The sequence below is a fragment of the Podarcis bocagei genome, assembly GCF_964188305.1.
Source record: "Podarcis bocagei genome assembly, chromosome: 6".
Classification (NCBI taxonomy): Eukaryota; Metazoa; Chordata; class Lepidosauria; order Squamata; family Lacertidae; genus Podarcis; species Podarcis bocagei.
The window spans coordinates 83,302,540-83,323,429 of NC_138130.1; the positions used below are offsets into that span (position 1 = coordinate 83,302,540).

Genomic DNA, 20,890 nt, shown 5'->3' on the forward strand with positions numbered 1-20,890 from the left:
TATGTGCATGAGAGCTGTGTGTCCGCTGGGGCAGGTGTTTCTTTTTTATAACTTCCTCCCTAAGGGTACCCCATGATGCCAACAAACTCACAGCTACACTGAACAGGGAGTGAGCTGTCAGTTTCCAAGTAGCTCTCTGTCCTGAACTGCAGAAACAGAAGCTCAAAGCGATGAATAAGCTGTTTCTGCATTTTCAGTCGATTGCAGCCTCTCCCTGGTCCTCCGTGATTTTTTTTTTTAAGGACTAAGCCTTACATATTAAAAACCAAGCTGTGCATTGTGTATGGTCTTTTTTTTTTTTTTTGGATGGCAGGATGGTAGCCAGAGGGGAAATGGCCCGGTTTTGGAGCCTGGAAAGCCTTCAGATAGGTATGTTTGAGTAGGAGATAAGCTCCATTTATTTCCTATGGCATTTTATGTTTTAAACTGTTATAATCATGGGGCTTGACTTGGTTTTAAAATAATGCTTATACTAGCAAGACTAGCAGTTGGACCAGCACAGGAAGAATAAGATTAAGTACTACATCGACTTTTGGATTTCTGAAATTCCATTAGAGAGATAAGAATTGCTCATTCATGTCTGCATTGCTTACTCCAGGCAGTAAACAATAGAGAAATGGCTACAAAGAACAAGAGATGAAAAACTAGCTATACAGAATCCAAGCTTACATATTGCAAAGGAAGACTCAACTCCCCGTTGGTTGTTTTTAATAGGTGCTTCCTTTTAAAATATCTGCATATAAGTCTTCACAATTTACCGTGGCTTTAAAAAAGAAAGAGTGGGGGGGATGAAGCTTTCCAAATGCAGCCTTAGGGTGTGTGTTCTTTACAGATATTTATGAGAGTTGTTTTCCAGTGTTCCTGCATTGTAAAAATGGGCATTCTTGTATAAGTAGTTCAACTTTCATTTATGTTTGCAATACTGTATTTTGGGAATATTTCCTAAAAGGGAAATTTAGCAATGCTGTTATGATATAGTTGGAGATTTAGATAGTGCATTTTAAATAAAGTTTGAAATTAAGAAATAGTGTTGATCAGAATGGCAGACTTGCCTTCATAAGCAATGAGGTCTAGAAGGTAAATCAGCTCACTGTTTAAGTTGGAAAATTAGGTCTCCCTTAAAAAAAAAGGCAAAGCCTTGAAAAAGTTTGAATTTTTCAAGTTCTAAAACCAGGTCATGGACAATATGGGTGCATAGAACACCCTTTTTTCTAATGCTGTGTCATCATGAGAACCTAGTGGCCAACTTTTTGGCATACCCATATAACTGCCACTCTAACATAGTCAGTACTAAGCTCTTCTTTGGTTTGGTGTGGTTTTGCCTCTGCACCAGCCTTTGCCAACCTCCAGATGTTGTGGACTACAACTCCCATTAGCCCCAGAACAGCCAGTGGTCAGGGACAATGGAGGTTGTAGTCCAAGCATATGGAGAACACTGCTTGGTAAAGGCTGTTCTTACTATTGAGTCTGAGAGCCAGCAACCATATCGTTATAGCAAGGCAGGTAATACAGGCCTGGCTCTCAGGCCCTCTGCTCCTGGCCTCAGCTTTCCTTGAAGTCCAGCTACCTGTGCTTCTTGTGGTACCTGTGCTACAGGTTGTGTCCATCCATGATCTAGCAAGTCAGATTGTACTCAGTCATTACACAGTTGTCTGCTAGGATTTGCACAATTGCATGCTAGTAGAAGGCAAGAACTCTTCTTATTGGGATTACCAAAATCCTATATACAGTGGTACCTCGGGTTACAAACACTTTGGGTTACGTGTTTTCAGGTTGCGGACCACAGGAAACCCGGAAGTACCAGAAAGGGTTACCTCAGGGTTTCGCCACTTGCGCATGTGCAGAAGCACTAAATCGCACTTTGTGCATGCGCAGAAGTGCCAAATCGCATCACACGCGTGTGCAGACATGGTGCTGCGGGTTGTGGACGTGCCTCCATCACGGATTACGTCTGCAACCCGAGATTCCACTGTAGTATGATAATGTGATTTTAAAAGTCACATTCCTCCATCCCTTGAGGAAAAGAGTAAGAGTTCTCTAAGCTATTTGCAGTCACCCATATCCATAGCTCTGCTTGGTACGTCTATGTATTTCTACATTTGGGTTAACCACCACCCTTTCCCAGCTGGAAGCCTTTACAGTGCTTTCACCTCTGTGCAGCTCTGTTGGTCCTGCAAAAGCAAGTGTGGTGTAGTGGTTAGAGTGTTGAACTAGGACCTGGGAGCACAGGGTTTAATTCTCCATTTAGCCGCGGAGCTCAGGGTTGACCTTGGGCAGTTATAAGTCTCTCAGCCTAACCTACATCACAATGTTGTTGTGAGGAAAAAATAGGGACGGGGAGAAGCAAGTTATCACCACCTTAAGCTCCTTGGAGGAGAAGTGGGATATAAATATAATAATAAATGAAAATAAACAAGTTCTACCTTCTTTACCACAGCACTATGGCAATGGTCTGGTTCGAAGCATATTATCTTCCCAACTTCCTGCATGGGCAGGTGTCTGTCAGTAATTACCCTGGAAGGGTGTTAGTTTTGAGGTTTCCTTAGTGTTGGCTTCTTCATATAATGCCATGGCTGCTTTTGATAATGGATTGTTTAAGTGTAGTTGGCTTTTAGGTGGCATACATATATATTTAATTGTTTTTCTTGAATGGTTTTCATGGATAACAAAGGTAAATATAACAACTTTGTTTTCAGAGTCCTATCTACAGGTCAGTTACATTTGATGTCAGACATTGCATTTGATAAAACATAGGCTGTAATGGTTTTCACCCATTCTAAATGTTCCATGCTGTGTTGGGTAAAAAAGTCATCCACAAAAGCTTTAAATACACAAATTAAACAGAGACCCACTTCTGTTTAGGAGGGAAAAAATGGTGGGCTTTTTATTTGTCAGTCTGCATGATACAATTCATGCCCAGTTGCCATTTCTGAGTGGTACAAAAATGACATGGTAGACAGAGCAGGTAAAATTCTGGACTGTACCACACTTTAGGTAGGGGCAATTCCACCAGCTTGTCCTACATAGTAACATAGAACTCATTATCCAAGTGTAGATAGGTAAAATAGCACCATCCACACACAAAGAGAGAGGTATTAGCAGGCTTCCCAAGGTGTGCAGAAGTACAAAAATATTTAGGTTGGTAGGGAAGAACATGACCCTAAGTCAGGGGGAAAGGGCTTCAGAAACAGCACAATGAGGACTAAGTATGCCCAGTAGCCATGGGATGTTGACCAGCTGTTTGGTGAGAGGACTAGAAAATAGACAGGGAAGTGGAATGGAGTGGAGTGGGATGGAATGGAATGGAGTATCATGACAGAAGGCATGGCTTGCTGAAACACTAAACAAGGAGCACTCCAGACTTTCAACTGCAAGCCTCATTGGCTCTGTATAATATGTAGATTTTCTCTTACCGTATGTTCAGATTTTTCTCTGCTCTAACATTTCCCTTCAGACAGATACTTTATGGTTTATTTAAGTGGATGTGAGAAGTTGTAAATCAGGCTCCATGTCTTTTTATTAGTAGGAATTGTTTTAATTTAAAAAGTCACAGAGATGAGCTTTGACTGTACATAATTTATCAATATTTCACTGTCCCTGCCAGGTGCTACTGATGGAGGTACTGAATCTTCTGCCTTAGTGGATGATAATGGTAGCGAGGAGGATTACAGCTATGAGGACCTCTGCCAAGCCAGCCCTAGGTACTTGCAGCCCGGAGGGGAGCAGCTAGCCATTAACGAGGTAAATGAGGCGATGACTTTGGTGCACAAATTTTTTTAAGAGGTCCACTGTTTTGAGTTTCTTGGACCAAGAATCAGATCTGTGGGCCCATAATCTGCTCTTCTTCTTTTTGGAGAACTTCCAAATTACAAACTGTTTATCTTTCACCATTTTGACCGTCTCCATGGATAATACCTAGAAGCTTCAGAAAAGTGGCGTGATATCTCTGTTGCTGCAGGTGTTGCTTGCATCTACACATAGTTACTGAAAGCATTTGTCTTTGGCCATCCCTACAGAAACCTTGCCCTTCACAAAACATTTCTGTTTCAGCTGATAAGTGATGGGAGCATGGTCTATGCAGAGGCACTCTGGGATCACGTGACCATGGACGACCAGGAATTGGCCTTCAAAGCCGGGGACGTCATCCAAGTCCTTGAGGCTTCCAACAAGGATTGGTGGTGGGGCAGAAATGAGGAGAAGGAAGCCTGGTTTCCGGCAAGCTTCGTCAGGGTGAGTAAAGCGAGAACTCAAGTTATTTTATTTTTCTTCCGGAAACTACTGAACCACCTCTTTACGCAATACTGTGGTCTTGGGTGGCTGGTGCATTGCTCAAGTTTACTAGTACTTCCTTTCCCACTGCAACACGTAGATTGCAGTGATTATTTTCAGTCCTAATTTTCCAACTTCATCTACGTCAAACTGTTAGAATCACTGCTGTCCAGAATGTCCTCCTCCTCTCCTTCCTTTTTCTTGCAGGTTACAGTCATTGCTTTTGCTATACAAATCGCACTGTGACTACAGGGGGACCCAGCAGATGCATTATCTGAAGGGCTCATTTTTTACAGTAGGCTATCCTTTAGTTTAGGGACGCGGGTGGCGCTGTGGGTTAAACCAAAGAGCCTAGGACTTGCCGATCAGAAGGTTGGCGGTTCAAATCTCTGCTACGGGGTGAGCTCCCGTTGCTCAGTCCCTGCTCCTGCCAACCTAGCAGTTCGAAAGCACTTCAAGTAGTGCAAGTAGATAAAGTAGATAAATAGGTACTGCTCTGGTGGGAAGGTAAACAGCGTTTCCGTGTGCTGCTCTGATTCGCCAGAAGCGGCTTAGTCATGCTGGCCGCATGACCTGGAAGCTGTACTACGGCTCCCTCGGCCAATAAAGTGAGATGAGCACCACAACCCCAGAGTCATCCACAACTGGACCTAATGGTCAGGGGTCCCTTTACCTTTACCTATCGTTTAGTTGCCATTGTTGTTTGTACCCACAACCAAGTATTTTGTGGAGGAGAAGGAATCAACTCAGTGAATCCAGCAAAAGCTGGAGGAAGAAATTCACATAGAGCATTTTATTTCTCTGTCATTAAAAGTGATTATAAGAATATAGGAATCTGATTCCTGTTTTAAGAAGAGATTTATATTCCACTTTTCAGGTCATGCGTTCTTTGCTACAATGAAATGCAACATACATATTCAGTTTCAGTTAAAAATAAGGCCACCTGAGCCTCTAGAAACAGCATAGAATTAAGGATTACTCCTAAGCTATGTACTTGCTCTCTCAAGGGAAGTGTTACCCTGTCTAGAACAGGCCCAAAGTCCCAGTTCCTGAATCTAGCACCATTGACCCACTGGACCTTTGTCTTGTCAGGATTTAGCTTTGTTCATTGGCCTTCATCCTGCCCATTGCTGCCTCCAGACCCTCGTTCAGCACCTGAACTGCCTCTCCTGATTCACACGAACTGGAGCGAGAGAGGGAGCTGAGTGTTATCCACATATTGATGACACCGTGCTCCAAATCCCCAGAAGGCAGCATGGGATCAGGCTTCATGTCTGGTATTGAGATGTGTGAGTCTGCATCGTACTTCTGTTTCTGTAACGATATAAATGGGTAAAAGAAGAAGAAAGGGTCATGAGTCAGTAGTTTCAGACTGGTATTGCCCTTCCTCCATGCGGCCTGTAAAAAACCTTTACTGAATTGCCCAATTTTTGCCAGTGTGAGAAACACACGCCAGGCTCTCTGCATTAACAACTATGCGGTTCAAATCCACAAAGTGTCACACGTTTGCACACACTGCAGTCCCGAGGTCCCCTGAGTACATCGCACTCTTCTTATAACAACCGCAGTAAGAGTTAACCATGTTTTCAGTCAGACAAAGGCCGAAACAAACTCCTGTCTTCCCCCACAGCAATTTTTTGAAACAGGCAGCACAGTTTCTTCTGTGCCAGCTCGATACGCAGCCACTCAGCATTCCACGCTTCCTATTCTTGGGGCTATTTCTTTTTTAACTTAAGGCATAAATAATTTATCACTTTAAAAAGCCTATTGTAAAGACCAACAGAGTCGGTACAAAGGTTGAAAAGGTTTTCTATAAATGATAGGTTGATATTAATTGGAAACCGCTCTTTGGATCATTTGTTTGATATTGCCCATTCCCACGCAATCTCGTTTTTAGATGGCAGTGATTTAAAACCTCTACCTATTTTTCCTCCTGTTACATTGGAGAAAGTCCAGTCCGATGCATTTCCTGTAAGAGGAGCGTGCTGCACATAAAAGAAAGGACTTCCTTGCCCAGAGCTTACATCAGGGAGGGGGAACATGTGGCCCTCCAGATGTGGTAGGATTCCAACTCCCGTCATCCCCAGCCAGCATGGCCAAGGATCAGGAACTGACGGGAGTTATAGTCCAGGAACATCTGGAGGGCCTCATTTCCGCCACTGGTTTAAATGATGAAATTCTTCTCAGGGCACCCTGTTCACTGTAATAATAACTACACCAAGCTGAGCAGGGCCAGGCTTGTAAACGGTAACTCGCCAAGTTAATCTGTGTTGCATAAGACTCTCTTCTAAGTTGGTTCTTAGGACTCGCTTGACTACATAATGTGGGTAAGCTAAATGCTGAGAAATCCCAGTTAATTTCAGTGGGGCTTTCTGCAGAATATATAGGAGGCTGCCAAATCAGATTATTTGCCCATCTAGTCTGATATTGTCTCATCTGAGAGGCAATAGTTGCTCTCCAGGATCTCAGGAATACTTTTCATCACCTGCTCGCTTTTTAAAAGCAGAATGCCAGAGAGTCTGCCTGGGACCTTCTTCATGCAAAGCATGGACTCTACCACTGAACTCCAACTGTATGGAGCTTTGAGCCATACTAGGTAGCATAGGCACAAAGGATTATCTCCAGGGTTGTGCCAGGAGGGCTTGGTGCCCACCCCGCTCCACCTCATCTGTTCTGGAGGTCCCACAACCTTCTGGAGGGCTCTTCAACTCAGCTGTGCTTCCTCAACTCAGTTGCTTTCTCCTTTCTTATGTTTGCAGCTGCGGGTCAACCAGGAAGAACTTGCAGAAAACGGTGGCGGCCTCCAAGACGAAGAACCCAATGCAGACCCTGTGAAGCACCGCCAAAAAATTGCTGAAAACAAGGATCAGATGAGAACAAACGTGATTCAGGAAATAATGAACACGGAGCGGATCTATATCAAACATCTCAAGGACATCTGTGAAGTAAGCTGCAAAATGCTGGAGAGGAGTTGCTTTGGGGGGGGGGAGGAAACAGCTGTGTTTATTGGGGACCATAGGATGCTAGGCTCCTGGTCCATCTAGCTCAGTATTGTCTGTTCTGACTAGCAGTGGATATCCAGGGATTCAGGCAGGGAACTTTCCTAACCCTTTCTGCAAAGCAGACACTCTACCTCTGGGCTATGGTGCCGAACTTTGCCTTCAGAAAACTTAAGGTGGGCATATGCTGCGTTTTTTGGGTTGCTGCAGTACTTCACTTTCTTGGCCTGGGAAATTTTGTGCAGCTCCCTGGCAGCTGAGTGTTGTTAACTGTTTAGCTGCTTTCTTGGGGCACTTATTTGCTTTGGCTGAATGGCAAAATGATGGCTTATCTATAGGATTTCTCTGTGAGTGGGTGCTCTGGTCTTACAGTCAGATTGGTTCTATTTTGTACTGGAATTCAGACCATGCAGCTTGGGTTTGGGAAAACTTGTATGGTTATTGCTCCTCGTGAGTAAGGGTTGCAAGGGAGAGACAAGGAAGTCTTAAGATGAAACTTTCCTTTGTTGACTACCAAGCTTGATTATTTGATGCAACATTTTATTTTCAATCTCTTCATCTTTGACAAACCAAAGAGTCCTGCTCTGTCATTTCCAGGGGTACATTCGGCAGTGTCGGAAACATACAGGAATGTTCACTGGGGCCCAGCTGAGCACCATATTTGGAAATATTGAAGACATTTACAAATTCCAAAGAAAGTTCTTGAAGGATCTAGAGAGGCAATACAACAAAGAAGAGCCCCATTTGAGTGAAATAGGATCCTGCTTTCTTCAGCATGTAAGTTGGGTAATTCTGTTGCATTAAGTTGATTAGCTAATGAATGTTATGCCAGAAATGCAGTCATGTGAGCCAGGGCAGCTAACAGTGTGATAACACTACAGAATAAAATGCTAGGCTGATCCTTTAAGGCCCATAGATTGCATGCACCCTTAGCCCAATTATACATACAGATATGGGGTGTGTGGGGTGGGGTGGGGGGAGAGATAGGGTAGCATAAGAGAGTGAGAGAACATATTCTCCAAACCTGCAGTGCTGCAAACTCCATCCCCTTTATGCTTTGGTTATGCCCACCACTGACCCTGTATCAACTCTCCATCAGCTGCAGCATCACCTTCCATTCACTTCTCTCATTGTTCAGTTGCCCTTCATAGCAAAGAGATAGAGAGATTCCCAGCCTCTACCATAAGGCAGACCCTCAGTTTTACAATACCACCATCCAAATAGGTGTTGTTGATTCCTTCACATATTGGTATACTGTCACAGATGTCAGCATCACACATGATAGTTCTTTCTGGAACAGCTATGATAAGTCTCAGACTTAGTTTTCGTTCCTATGTAAGATCTTTACAGAGGAATTGGAAAATGTGATTGGAAAATGGATGAGAACACCAAACGGATGAAGCTTTCAGCCTCCTATCACCTCAAATAAGTGATATGGAAATATGTCAAATTCTCAGCTCCTTTTGGGATCTGGCCATTTTTTTTTATTCCACCCCACTCCCACATTCTCATATGAACCACCCCAGATGCCTGATGGCATTGGGAAATGTGTAGTGTGAAGCAGTGGTATGCAGGTGCACTCTGTGGCATATTTGGGAGACACTGTTGCTGCAGAAATCTGAGAAATCTGCCACTGAGTCTGTCCTAAAGACCATGAGAATGGGCACAGTCTTGTTCCTACATTCACTGAGAAATCTTTGTGATGGTTTAGGTCAGGCGTGTGGAACCACTTTTGTCTGGCAGGCTGGATCAAAAAGCGGCTACCCTTCTGCAGGCCACTCTTGACAAGTGACCAAGTCCACTCACCTGTCAATCACCTGCTGTCATGTGACATCAGTTGTATCTGGGCTTGCTTTTGGTGCTGTTTTTGAACAGCATCGAATGTAAATTATGTTGCAAAGGAACAACTGGGAGTGCCCTCCTAAGACACGGGCTCCCAATTGTTTCTTGGAAATAAGGTTTGCATTTGCAGCTGTTTAAATTCAGCACTTAAGGCAAGCAACTCTGAGCAGTTTCAAGGCATTTGGAAGGGAGCGATTGGAAAAGGGGATGGCTACAGGAGTGGGTGTCCCAATCATTTCCTTGACATTTTAACCACAGTTTTGCTTTTATTCTCTCCCCCACCCCATTTTAGCAAGAAGGCTTTGCTATCTACTCTGAGTACTGCAACAATCATCCCAGTGCCTGCATTGAGATGTCTAACCTGATGAAGCAGGGCAAGTACCGCCACTTCTTTGAGGCTTGTCGCCTGCTTCAGCAAATGATTGACATCGCCATTGATGGTTTCCTTCTCACGCCTGTTCAGAAAATCTGTAAATATCCCCTGCAGCTTGCAGAATTACTCAAGTACACCACTCAGGAACATAGGTAAGGCGAACATTATGTTTTTGCCAAGGGGACCTCCCCAAACTCACTTCCAAACTAACCTACAGCAACTACCGCCCTCTCATTCTGCTTAGTTCATTCTCTTTAGCCTGGAAAAGAGATGATTAAAAGGCTTTCACATAGATGGTGAACTAATTTTGAGGTGGTTGTTTTTGCTCCAGAGAGGAGGACCAAAACCAGTGGGCTGAAATTATAAGAAGGATTTAGATCAGGGGTAGCAAATGAGGTGTCCTCTAGATGTTGTGGACTACAACGTCCATCAGCCCCAGGCAGCATATCCAGTAGTCAAGGATGATGAGAGTTGTAGCCTACAACATCTGGAAGGTGTACCACATTGGTGGTCCCTGCTTTAGGCTAAGCTATGGAAGAACTAGTTCTGGCAACACAAGTTGTTCCAAGAGTAGAACAGACCGCCTTGCTAGGTGGTGGACTGTCCTTAATTAGATGTTTTTAAGCTACTTTATTGCTACCTTTAGTAATGTAGTAGTTGTATTTCCTTGGACTAAACAGATGAATTTTGAGGTTCCTTCCAGTTCTGTTACTCTATTTCCACAAACGTTAGCTCAGATTTGTATATCCGTTTCAAATATGAGCTATCAGTGACATTGGAAGAAGACCAATACTGCTTCTGCACTTGACGAGTGGACAGAAGTGGTTAAATTGTGTTGGTGAGTAGCTTCAGCATATTAACTGGCCATGTCTACTTTATTCAACATAATTCCCTGACACAGCATCCTTCAGCCACAAATCACTTCAGTTTTTCTTAGCCCACATGAAGTCAATGGGATTGGCTATTTTTAAGTGCAAGTTTTCGGTTTTAAGTAGTTTATGACTCATAACCTTATCGGTTAGGATATGTTTTTTGCCCTGTATGTCTAGTACAAGTTCCCCTATTCTTAGTGTAGAATATATAAGTAGTCAAATAAAGAGGAACATGATTTTACAGAATTGCAAGGGGATAAGATTAAATGTAGTAGACAAACACTCATGTAGTTAATTATGGCCTTCGGTTATATATTTATGGCCAGTATCTGCATGCATTTACTTTAGGGTAGGGTTTATTCGTCACTGTCTTGGGCAGGATTTTTGTGTGCTTTTAGTTTAACATTTTCACAATAAAAGTGCTTCTGTGAGCCTGGATAATATGAGGACAGCTGAATCCTGTAAAAACTTACAGGGTTGTTGTGAGTTTAAAAGGGCAGGCACTACATATATGGGGCGACAGTAGCTCAGTGGGGCTGCTAGAGTAGACAACACTGCACTAGATGTCCAAATAATAATCTCACCGGGCACATATTAGCTTTCTGAAACAAATCAGGGGGAAATGCAAGCTGTGCATTGTCTGTAGGCTGTTGTCTGGGCTTACAGACAATGATTGTAATGGTCATGTTGTGGTTTTCCCATCTCTGCACTGGGTGTGGGTGTAACTGAAATGTAAGTGCAGGACGACATTTGCTGAGGTGATACAGTCCTCTCCCAGGAACCCAGGAGGCTGATTGTGTCCTTGAGAGATTCCGCATCTCTGTCTGTCTGCATATGGAAACCCAACATGACAGCAATAACTGCTTTTAGCACTTTCAAACTAATGATACCCTCTGTACATGCAGATATGATAAAAGTCCAGTGAGAGGGCTGCACTGCCTCAGCTGTAAAAATGTGTATCACACAATTGATGTTGATGTGTGGTGGCCAGCAAGGGGAGATGGTCAGCAAAAACCTGCTCTGAAACCTAAAATTAACGTGGAGGGGTCTGGAGACTGAGGCAATTAAGCATGTGATCCCATAAAGTTTTGGTTTATGTGCAATCAGTCCAGGAAGTCACACTGCTGATGCCACACTCTCTTTCAGTAAAGTAATCCCTTTCATTAGCTCTATTTTTCATCCCAGCCTGCTCCTGATTCAGCTGAACAGGACTGTTGTGGGGGCGGGAGCTCCTTTGTTGTCTGCTTCTGTCCTCAACTTTCTCCTCCTTCTGCTTCTCCAGTATTTATTCATTAATGTCTTAGAAATCTCCATGAAAAGGGTGATCCTAGCATCATGAAGAAAATAGGCCAGGTCTCTCTCTCTGATGGAGTGGTTCATTTGCATACTCTCTGAATATATACAGTGTATATATATATATATATATATATATATATATATATATATATATATGCTTTCGCCAGCCTGGTGCCCTCTCAATGCTTTGGACTACAGTTCCTATTAACTCTAGTTGTTAATCCAAAGTATACCCTGCTCCTGCTTGTCACCCCCCTACCATTCCCCACATGCTTCTCTCTTTCTCTCTCTCTCTCTCTCTCTCTCTCTCTCTCTCTCTCTCTCTGTGTGTGTGTGTGTGTGTAAACTTTCATCTACAGAAATGTTTTCAGACAGTTTCTTATGGCCTCAACCTTTATATCACACAAAGCTTAAACCTAGGGTAATGATTGCATTATTAACTCAGAGGAGGGGTATGCTCAAGCCCAAAGGTTAACAGATGTTTTTATCCTCTTAACACTTAGAGAAATAGAGCGAGGGCACACATGGCATTTGAAATCCTGGTTTATCAGCAAACCTTGGTTAGCATAGCTACGCTTAAGGACCATGCCAGCATAAGCCTGTACTGTGGTTGGGAAAAGTCAGAAGTAAAATGATGCTATTCATACTGGGCTTGAATTCCATGCACCTTAATGCTCGCTGTATCATGACATGAGTGCTGCTTTTCTGAATCGTACCCAAACCCTTGTGGCCTGGCGCTCTCGTTTCTGCTGGTGTCTAGCTGCATGGCTCTCACAAGCCGAGTTCAAAGAGGATAAAATGACTGACCCATGCCTGCCTTCATTTTGCAGCGACTATAATGATATAAAGGCAGCATATGAAGCCATGAAGAACGTAGCCTGTCTGATCAATGAACGCAAGCGAAGGCTAGAAAGCATAGACAAGATGGCCCGCTGGCAAGTGTCCATTGTCAACTGGGAGGTAAGGGTGCACTTCCAGGAGGTTTTCATCTCAAAAGTCGCAGACAGTTAGATCCAGTCTTGGGATTAGAATACATCCATTATAATCAATGGGACTTAAGACAGACGGGGTGGCTAACCTATTACCCACCAGATAATGTCGGATTTTTTTATGCTTGTTTCTTTAACAATTGGTCAAAAAGTGGTTTATGGCACAAAACAGAACTAATAGGAACAAAAAGTATAACGGATAAACCCAGTTGGTCAATCAACACACTAAAACGAATCACAAACAGCAGCTTATGGATTCTCAAAGCAGCATCTCAGTGAACAGAACCGTCACACTCAAAAATGCCCAATGGTATAGAAAAGTTTTTCTATACCATTTCTTCAAAAGAGCGCAATTGATGAGGCCAAACTAGTCTCCAGGGAGAGGGCAATTCTACATCAATGGGGCAACTACTGAAAATACTTTGCTCCATAATTTTAGGTGTCAGTTATTTTGTAGTCATTGAATCCTATGCATGAAACTGAGAAGACATGAGTAAGACAGCCCCACCCAACCTGGAACTGAGTTTGCTTAAACCTAGTTATCAGGGAACATAGGCATGCTTAATTCTGTTGTGACCAAAGAGTCCAGAGATATCCATATGCAAAAAATGCCAATATATCTCCGTCCAGCAACTGTGATCCTGAGATGGAGCACTGCTGAAAAATATCACATACCCCAGCGATGTGCTTTAGAAACTGGGCTTTTAGTGTTGAAGCTCCAGCCACCTGGAATTAGTTACCACCTGAAATTAGACAAGCATGTAGCCTCTTGATATTTAGGTGGCTTTTGAGGACATTTTTAAGGCGGCTTTCCCTGAAGTGACCCAGACATATTATGGAATATTAATTGTAGCAATTGTTTTGTTGCTTTTAGTTTATTGAGTTTGTAACTTTTTGTTTGTTTGCTGCAAACGTTTTCAGGGGCAAGACATTTTAGGCAGAAGCTCAGAACTAATCCACTCAGGAGAGCTGACCAAAATCTCCAAGCAAGGCAAGAGCCAGCAAAGGACTTTCTTTCTCTTTGACCACCAGCTTGTGTTCTGTAAGAAAGATCTCTTGAGAAGGGACATGCTGTACTACAAGGGCCGGGTGGACATGGATGAGTTTGAAGTGCTGGACATTGAGGACGGTAGAGAAAAGGACTTCAATATCAATGTCAAAAATGCTTTCAAAATTGTAAATAGTGCCACAGAAGAAGTCCATCTATTTTGTGGGAAAAAGCCAGGGGACAAGAAGAGGTGGCTGGAGGCCTTTGCAAATGAGAGGAGGCGAGTGCAAGAAGACAAAGAAATGGGCAAGTATTGTCTTCTGTTGACTTCTCTTATTTCTGTGCTTTGTGGAAACCCTGGTTCAGCTGTACAAGCAAGTTTATTGATTAACAGTTACCGCTGGAACTGAGCAGTGGGAAGCTGGCTTGGGGGAGTGAGGGGTAGGTGGGGATGGATGGATTGATTGATGTACAAGATTTTTTACTCTCCCTTCACCATAAGGTCCCAGTGTGAGTTGCAACATTAAAACTTTTACAAGAATGAATAACGTGGTTCTAGACAGAACAGTGTGAATTCAGCAAAAGAGGTGGATCCCACAAAACCAACTGCCACCCTCCCAAATGGAATTTGCTGCAAAATAGAAGCTTTTGAGTTCTGGTGGGTTATCTCAACAAGCCAGCAATGCCATTTAACAAACTCTGAAGTTGTAGACACAAACACAAAGCAGCACATGAATTGGCGACAACCTCACTAATAGGTGTTGCTTTCCAACAGTCTCTCACATTTTCAGCCTCACTGATAGATGGTTTGCTGAAAAGTAGCAGTTGCCCGTACAGTCATGGCTGCTTCTACAACATTCTCTGCATGCAGCTCTCATTCACAATCCCACACCTTGTATAGGATTTTTGAGCACATGACACAGAGGCCTTTAACCTGCCTCTCATTCATGGGGTTTGGATACGTCGCCATACAGTAGGGAGGCTAAATAAAATATGGATTAAAACCTCATTCCCAACTGAAATCTTGGACTCCAAATGCTACGTTGGATGTTTCTGAGCACAATTCAAAGTGTTGGTGCTGACCTTTAAAGCCCTAAATGGCCCTGGTCCTGTATATCTGAAGGAGTGTCTCCACCCCCCATCGTTCTACCAGGACAATGAGGTCCAGCGCCAAGGGTCTTCTGGTGGTTCCCTCACTGCGAGAAGCCAAGTTACAGGGAACCAGGCAGAGGGCCTTCTCGGTAGTGGCACCCGCCCTGTGGAACGCCCTCCCACCAGATGTCAAAGAGAAGAAGACTTTTAGAAGACATCTGAAGGCAGCCCTGTTTAGGGAAGTTTTTAATGTTTAACAGACCACTGTATTTTAATACTTTGTTGGAAGCTGCCCAGGGTGGGTGGGGAGACCCAGCCAGATGGGCGGGGTATAAATAATAAATTATTTATTATTATTATTATTATTATTATTATTATTATTATTATTATTATTATTATTATTATTTGCTCTCCCTCCACCACCACCCCAAAGAAACTCCCACTACCACACCTTTTCCAGCTCTGCAATATTCCGAATGTGGTTGAACGATAAATTTGTATAACGGAATTATGATATCAGTAGTTTTATTTTAAATTGAGATACTTTTACAAGGTACAGTTTCTGTTATCTGGATAAGGTCCACATCCAACCTGCAGCTTACAAAGCTGACTGCAGTCTCAGGGAACTCACTTTGTCCAAAGCTTTTTGAAAGTCCAGTACAATATATCAGCTGGATCACCTTTATCTTATGCTTGTTAACACTCTTAAATAACTCTTAATAAGGTAATAAGAAAGGACCTTCCCTTACAGAAGCCATGCTGGTTCTGCTTCAGCAAGGCTTGCCCTTCTATATGCTTGGTTATTTTATTTCAACAATATTTCCCACCAGTTTTCCCAGGACAAACACTAAGCTAACTGGACTGTAATTTCCAGAATCCCCATCCTGCCATATCTCTTGTTAAAAATTGGTGCTGGAAATTGAACCTGGGACCTTCTGCATATGAACAATGGAAGAGACCTTTTACTTACTCAGACAATTGGTCCAGCTAGCTCAGTATTGTCTCAGGCTCTAAAATTCCTCTAAAGCCACCTTCTACTGTTCTACATCCAAACTGGTGCCGCATAGATAATCGTTAGATTACAACTCCCATTGTCCTCAGTCAGCATGGCCAGCGGACAATGGGACTTGTAGCTTAACAACATCTTGGGATCCAAAGGTCAGTAAGGTTGGCTCTCAGCTGACTGCCAGTGGCTCGCCCAGTTTTCAGGCAGGTATCTGTTCCAGACCCTCCTGGAGATGCCAGGGGTTGAACTTCGGATCTTCTTTAAGCAGAGCATATGCTGTACTGCTGAGGTTCTCCTTTGAATGCACCATTAAGCTGAGCCATTTCCGTGTGACATTTTAACCTGAAATTATTTTCCCTGCAGTCAAAAACCTGAGACGTGTTTAAAAGTACATGGCTTGTTTTTCCATTGTAGGAATGGAGATCTCAGAAAACCAAAAGAAACAAGCCATGCAAAATGCACGGAAGTCAAGACACGGAAAGATGAAAGGTGACTCTTTCGCTACCCCCACCCCGACCAAAGGCTAATTCACACAAGAAGCTTTTCTCCTTCTCGTGAGGAGTCCTGCCTGTCCTTGGGCATGGTGGGGAAGGTGGTAGCCCATGGACCAGACAATTATAGATCCAGGTGACAGCAGTTCCCATGCTTTCTGTGCCTGGAATCTCAATGCTGTCTGCTGGCTGTAACTGTGGCGTTTTGCATGTACCATTTATCTACCTGTGTGTACGACTGTGTGTATGACTGTGGACATTTGCAATAGCTTGGGTGCAGAAACAAATGTCTTCATGCAAACTTTACACCACCCCAGTCTTTCCCCCCACAAAAGTCTCACACCTGGTGTCAATACTTTCTTTCTACAGGTGTCGGATACAGTGGGTGCCCGATGCCGCCCCCTCACCAGAGTTTACATCCTATCCACCAGCGTCACATCACCGTGCCCACTAGCATCCCACAACAGCAGGTCTTTGCCCTGGCAGAACCAAAACGGAAGCCCTCTATTTTTTGGCACACTTTTAACAAGCTGACCCCATTCAAGAAATGAGCGGCTGGAAGATCCCTGGACTATAGAAGGTTACAAGGCGAAGGAAGAGCCACTTGCCGTCAAAGAATTGGTTGGTCCAGCCGGAAAACTCTGAATTCTGGAGGGAAGGAGTCCTGATCTTCCTCTGCTTCAGTGAGAAGGACTTGCCGGCGGTTTAGTGGAGAAGGCTGTGGCTTGATGTGAAGCAAAGGTTGACTTGTGTCAATAAACATTGCTAAATGAGAAACCCACCACTTGGTCGCAAGGGCAGAATTGCTGCTACTCTTGAACGGTGGTGCAGGGTTGTTGTACTTGCACCAAAGGAATGGTTTAAATATCTTAGGTCATTTTGCCTGTCTTAATAATAAATTCATGGCCAAATTTAGAAATAGGATGGATAGTATCCAGCCACCTCCCGCTGGCACAGCATGTTGGCAGAAAAAAGAGGTACCATCTTCTCTGTGAGCACCAAGCAGGCGTATGGATCTCTGGGATCAGGTTAGCTGCCACCGCAAGAACTGCTGAGCCTCCGTCCTTCCTATTTGTCTTAGTTCACTGTCCTTATTTCTTGTTAATTTAACCAAGTAGGAGTAGGACTTCCTGCAAGGCCTTAGCATCTTCCTGGCAAAAATGGGAGAAAATGTTCACTTGGTGACATAAATAGATAAACATGCATTTTTACGTGCTGTTGCAAATGACGAAGGAAGAGCCCAATGCGTCTTGGGTGGATCCTTATGAAAAGCGGTACTTTGCTGCATGCATTGAATGCACTTCAAGAAACTGGTTTCGTTTTATTTTGTTACCTGCTGCTGTTTTAGCCTGTGAAAATTGCCTCTGTGCTTTCCAGTATGCCTGCTTTTTACACTATGAGAAGCTGAAGTGTTCTCTGTTCTTAATGGCGCCAGTGCAACTAATGAATAAGAGAAACAGAAATCTAGTTGTTAACTCAAGGGAGACTTTTGTCACTCTCCTGTAAATTGGGCAGAGAATCTCTAGTCCTTGAGTGGTTGCTGGACTTCAGCGTCCACAATCCCTGACCATTGGCTATTCTGGCTGGGGCTGGTGGATGTTGGGAGTCTAATAACATCTGGAGGGCCACAGGTTCCCCACCCCTGCAGTAAATATAGAATCATTCCAGCTGGTTTCTGTGACTCCTATAAAAACCTTCAGAATATCTCCAAAATGCTGTTGATTTCATTATTCTTGCCTACATCAGCCAAGCCAAGAGGGTTGTTCAGGGATTGTTTCTTTGCAGTCAAAATGATCCCACACAAGGGAACATTTAGTGGCATCAGAAATGAACTTTGATCAAAACTCAGGTCAAATGTGGCCGGTTTATGGCTTATTAAAATTATGTTTTCTTGTTTTGTTTTGTTTTGCTTTGCTTTGTTCTGTGACTATGAAGCTGCTTTTAATACAGCATTTACAGAATATTCTACCCCGAGAAAGCTGTTATAAATTGAAGTTTATAGCACACACTACTATTTCCCTATCTCAGTAGTTCTATATTAATGCAACATTAGCCTAAGTATTATCAACACAGTGGAGTGGGACAATTCTATTTCAAAGGTTGTTTTTCAAAAGATATTCAGTCTATCCAATTGCCAGTTATGCTGATGTCCAGAACTTTATCTGATAATGAAGGTTGATTCAGGATTTTTAAAAGTTATTTATTTTTACTGTGAATACAACTTGGGGGGGGAGAAAGGGGGTAAATCTGTTAAAATATATGAAGGACAATGGGCTACAGCCAAGGTTATTTAACTACAGGGTGAAATATAAAGCCTTTGGCTGACATCCTAAGCATATTTACTAGAAAGTAAATCACAGTTGACCTTACCTCTCGGTAGATGTGGTTAGGAGTAGGTGATTTATTAACTTCCAGTTTTCTCTCTCTCTGCCACCAGCACACAGAGGATATAGACTCTGGCAAAAGTGTGTCACCTTTAAACCCCATTGATTTCAATGGGAATGCTTAAAACACATGCATTGAATTCAGTGAGACTCAGGTGTTTGGCAAGGGTGTATGTTGTTAAAAAAAGATTGTTTAATTGAAGCGCAGGCATCTGGGAGGGCTGCAGAGTGCAAACCATTGGAGAGATGATTTGTAGGATGAATGAAAGGGCACTTGCAAACACCCCTTGATTAGTTCAAAAGTAAGATAAGCACAACCGAAACTGTCAGGCAGTGGCAGACCTGGGCATCTCAAATTTTAGTGGCACCCTGTGTGAGTCCAAAATCCTGTACCCCCTGCCTCTTGCTTTCCGATGGACTTTATAGTTGCGGCACCTGCTACAGTGGTCCAGAAGCTCCGTGCCAGGGCAGCCATACCAGTCGTACTTCCTTAGATCTGCCTTTGATACTGGATAAATTTTTGGCATGGCACTGGGTAAATTAAGTTATTGTACCTGCATTTTCCATCTTTTGGAAAATGGATCTTTTATTAACAGGCAAGTGGAAGTAGCACATCACAGACTGTCGTGTTAGATATGCCTTCTGTACATAGCTTAGCAATGATTGTAAAAAGACACTGATGCTAAACTGGATTGCCCAGCATGCTGTGAACCTCATTGCTTGCTTTTCAATAATATTCCTTTCCTGTCCCCAAATGAAATAGTTGAGAACTGGATATATGGAATTACAGACTGGCATTTTAGTCATAGCAGTTGTTAAAGTATTTTTTTTAAAATCATTTCAACTGAGACAAAAACAACTGTCTTGCTAGCCCACCTGATTTGTAGTTACCTGCTTTGCAAGTTGATTTTTGAAGGCACAGCCTCCCTACCCCAGGTGGGTGGGGTATAAATAATAAATTATTATTATTATATTATATTGCTCCATTCACTCTGAAAATGTGGCATAAAATTATTTTCAACAACTGGAACAAGCAGCAAAACATTGCAATGCATTCTTCTATTGTAGCTGGAGGGTGCTAGCCAGCCATGCAGCAAGACCTTCCATTCTCTCCTCCCAACCTCCAGTTTTCCTTTCCAACTGACAGCACTCTGCAGCTACTGCTCAGTCCTCAGTGGGTTTAGGTTTAAAAAAATCTCTTTTGGGTACTTCTCCTTACCCCAGAGCCTCCCCAAGCATGCTGCCACCTCTCTCTAGTTTTTCAGTGGTCCTTTTTCAGCCACTGTGCCTGCACCAGGGTTGATTACAGTTTTAAAACCTTTTCACATTTATCATTGCACGACCACAAAATTTGAGAAAGCTGGATGGCTGTGTCTGCCATAGTCTAGGTGCCTATGCCGTGATAACCAAGAATTTGTTCAGACTGTTGTTCAGTGTTGTAGTTCTGTGACCCTGTGGGTATAGAAAGCAGGGTAAATAGAACGGTGGTCGCCAAGGTCTATTCTCTGCTCCTGTTGAAGTGCTGCTGCTGCTGTTGTCTGCTCTCTGCCAGAACCAGGCAATTTGCATCAATGCTTCTGCCACACACACACACCCAGCCGCCCTTCTTGGTCCATGGAGCATAAAAAGAGCTTTGCTGCATTAGGCAGCTTCTCTAGTCAGGCATCTTGCTTTTTACAATGGCCAACCAGATGACTATGGAAAGCTCACAAGCAGGACATAAATGCAATAGCAACTGGTACCCAGAGGCATACCTCTGATACTGGATGTATGGTAGCCATTGCAGCTAGCAACCATTGATAGCTTTATCCTCCATGAATGTGTCTAATCCCCCTTTTAAGCCATCCATGTTGGCGGCCCTCAGTACTGCTGGTGGAAGGGAATTCCCCAGCTTGAGAATGCACTGTGAAGAAGTATTTCCTCTTGTCTGACTTGACTCTCCCCTTATTTCACTGCATTGAATGACCCTAGCTTCTACAACAGCAGGGAACAGAAGCCCAGGAGATTCTCCAGGTATTGCTAGATACGTTTGACCCTCCCACTGACACAAATTGCCTGGCTGACAAGTGTACCTTCATTATGGCAGCTTGATAGGAGACAGAAGGAATAGAATGGACCGCTATAGCTGACACTCATTGCCCTCATACCTGCAGAATTGTGCCCAGGGAACACTGCTGTTTTAGCACTGGAATGGAGCAGAATGCTTTGGATTTGCTTGTAGATGCACTGATGTTACTCCCTTCAGGAAACTCAAAACATTACAAAGAGAGGGAAATGTTTATCATTATT

The 20,890-nt window shown here is 43.3% G+C and overlaps 1 protein-coding gene and 1 long non-coding RNA gene across 8 annotated transcripts in view; one reads left to right on the forward strand and one right to left on the reverse strand.

The window, feature by feature from the left end:
• Positions 1 to 16,998, forward strand: part of SPATA13 (spermatogenesis associated 13) — a 102,743-nt gene extending 85,745 nt beyond the window's left edge. For all 7 annotated transcript variants that reach the window (XM_081197871.1, XM_081197874.1, XM_081197872.1 and 4 more), the window contains 9 exons: positions 3,605 to 3,741; positions 4,051 to 4,230; positions 7,029 to 7,214; positions 7,866 to 8,045; positions 9,403 to 9,635; positions 12,482 to 12,611; positions 13,562 to 13,934; positions 16,141 to 16,215; positions 16,587 to 16,998. In XM_081197871.1, coding sequence (XP_081053997.1) covers positions 3,605 to 3,741; positions 4,051 to 4,230; positions 7,029 to 7,214; positions 7,866 to 8,045; positions 9,403 to 9,635; positions 12,482 to 12,611; positions 13,562 to 13,934; positions 16,141 to 16,215; positions 16,587 to 16,768 — 1,676 coding nt within the window. In that variant the 3' untranslated portion in view covers positions 16,769 to 16,998. The remainder of the gene's footprint in view (positions 1 to 3,604; positions 3,742 to 4,050; positions 4,231 to 7,028; positions 7,215 to 7,865; positions 8,046 to 9,402; positions 9,636 to 12,481; positions 12,612 to 13,561; positions 13,935 to 16,140; positions 16,216 to 16,586) is intronic.
• LOC308589144 overlaps positions 1 to 20,890 on the reverse strand; it is a 165,243-nt gene that overhangs the window by 133,903 nt on the left and 10,450 nt on the right. The gene's annotated exons all lie outside the window — the stretch shown is intronic.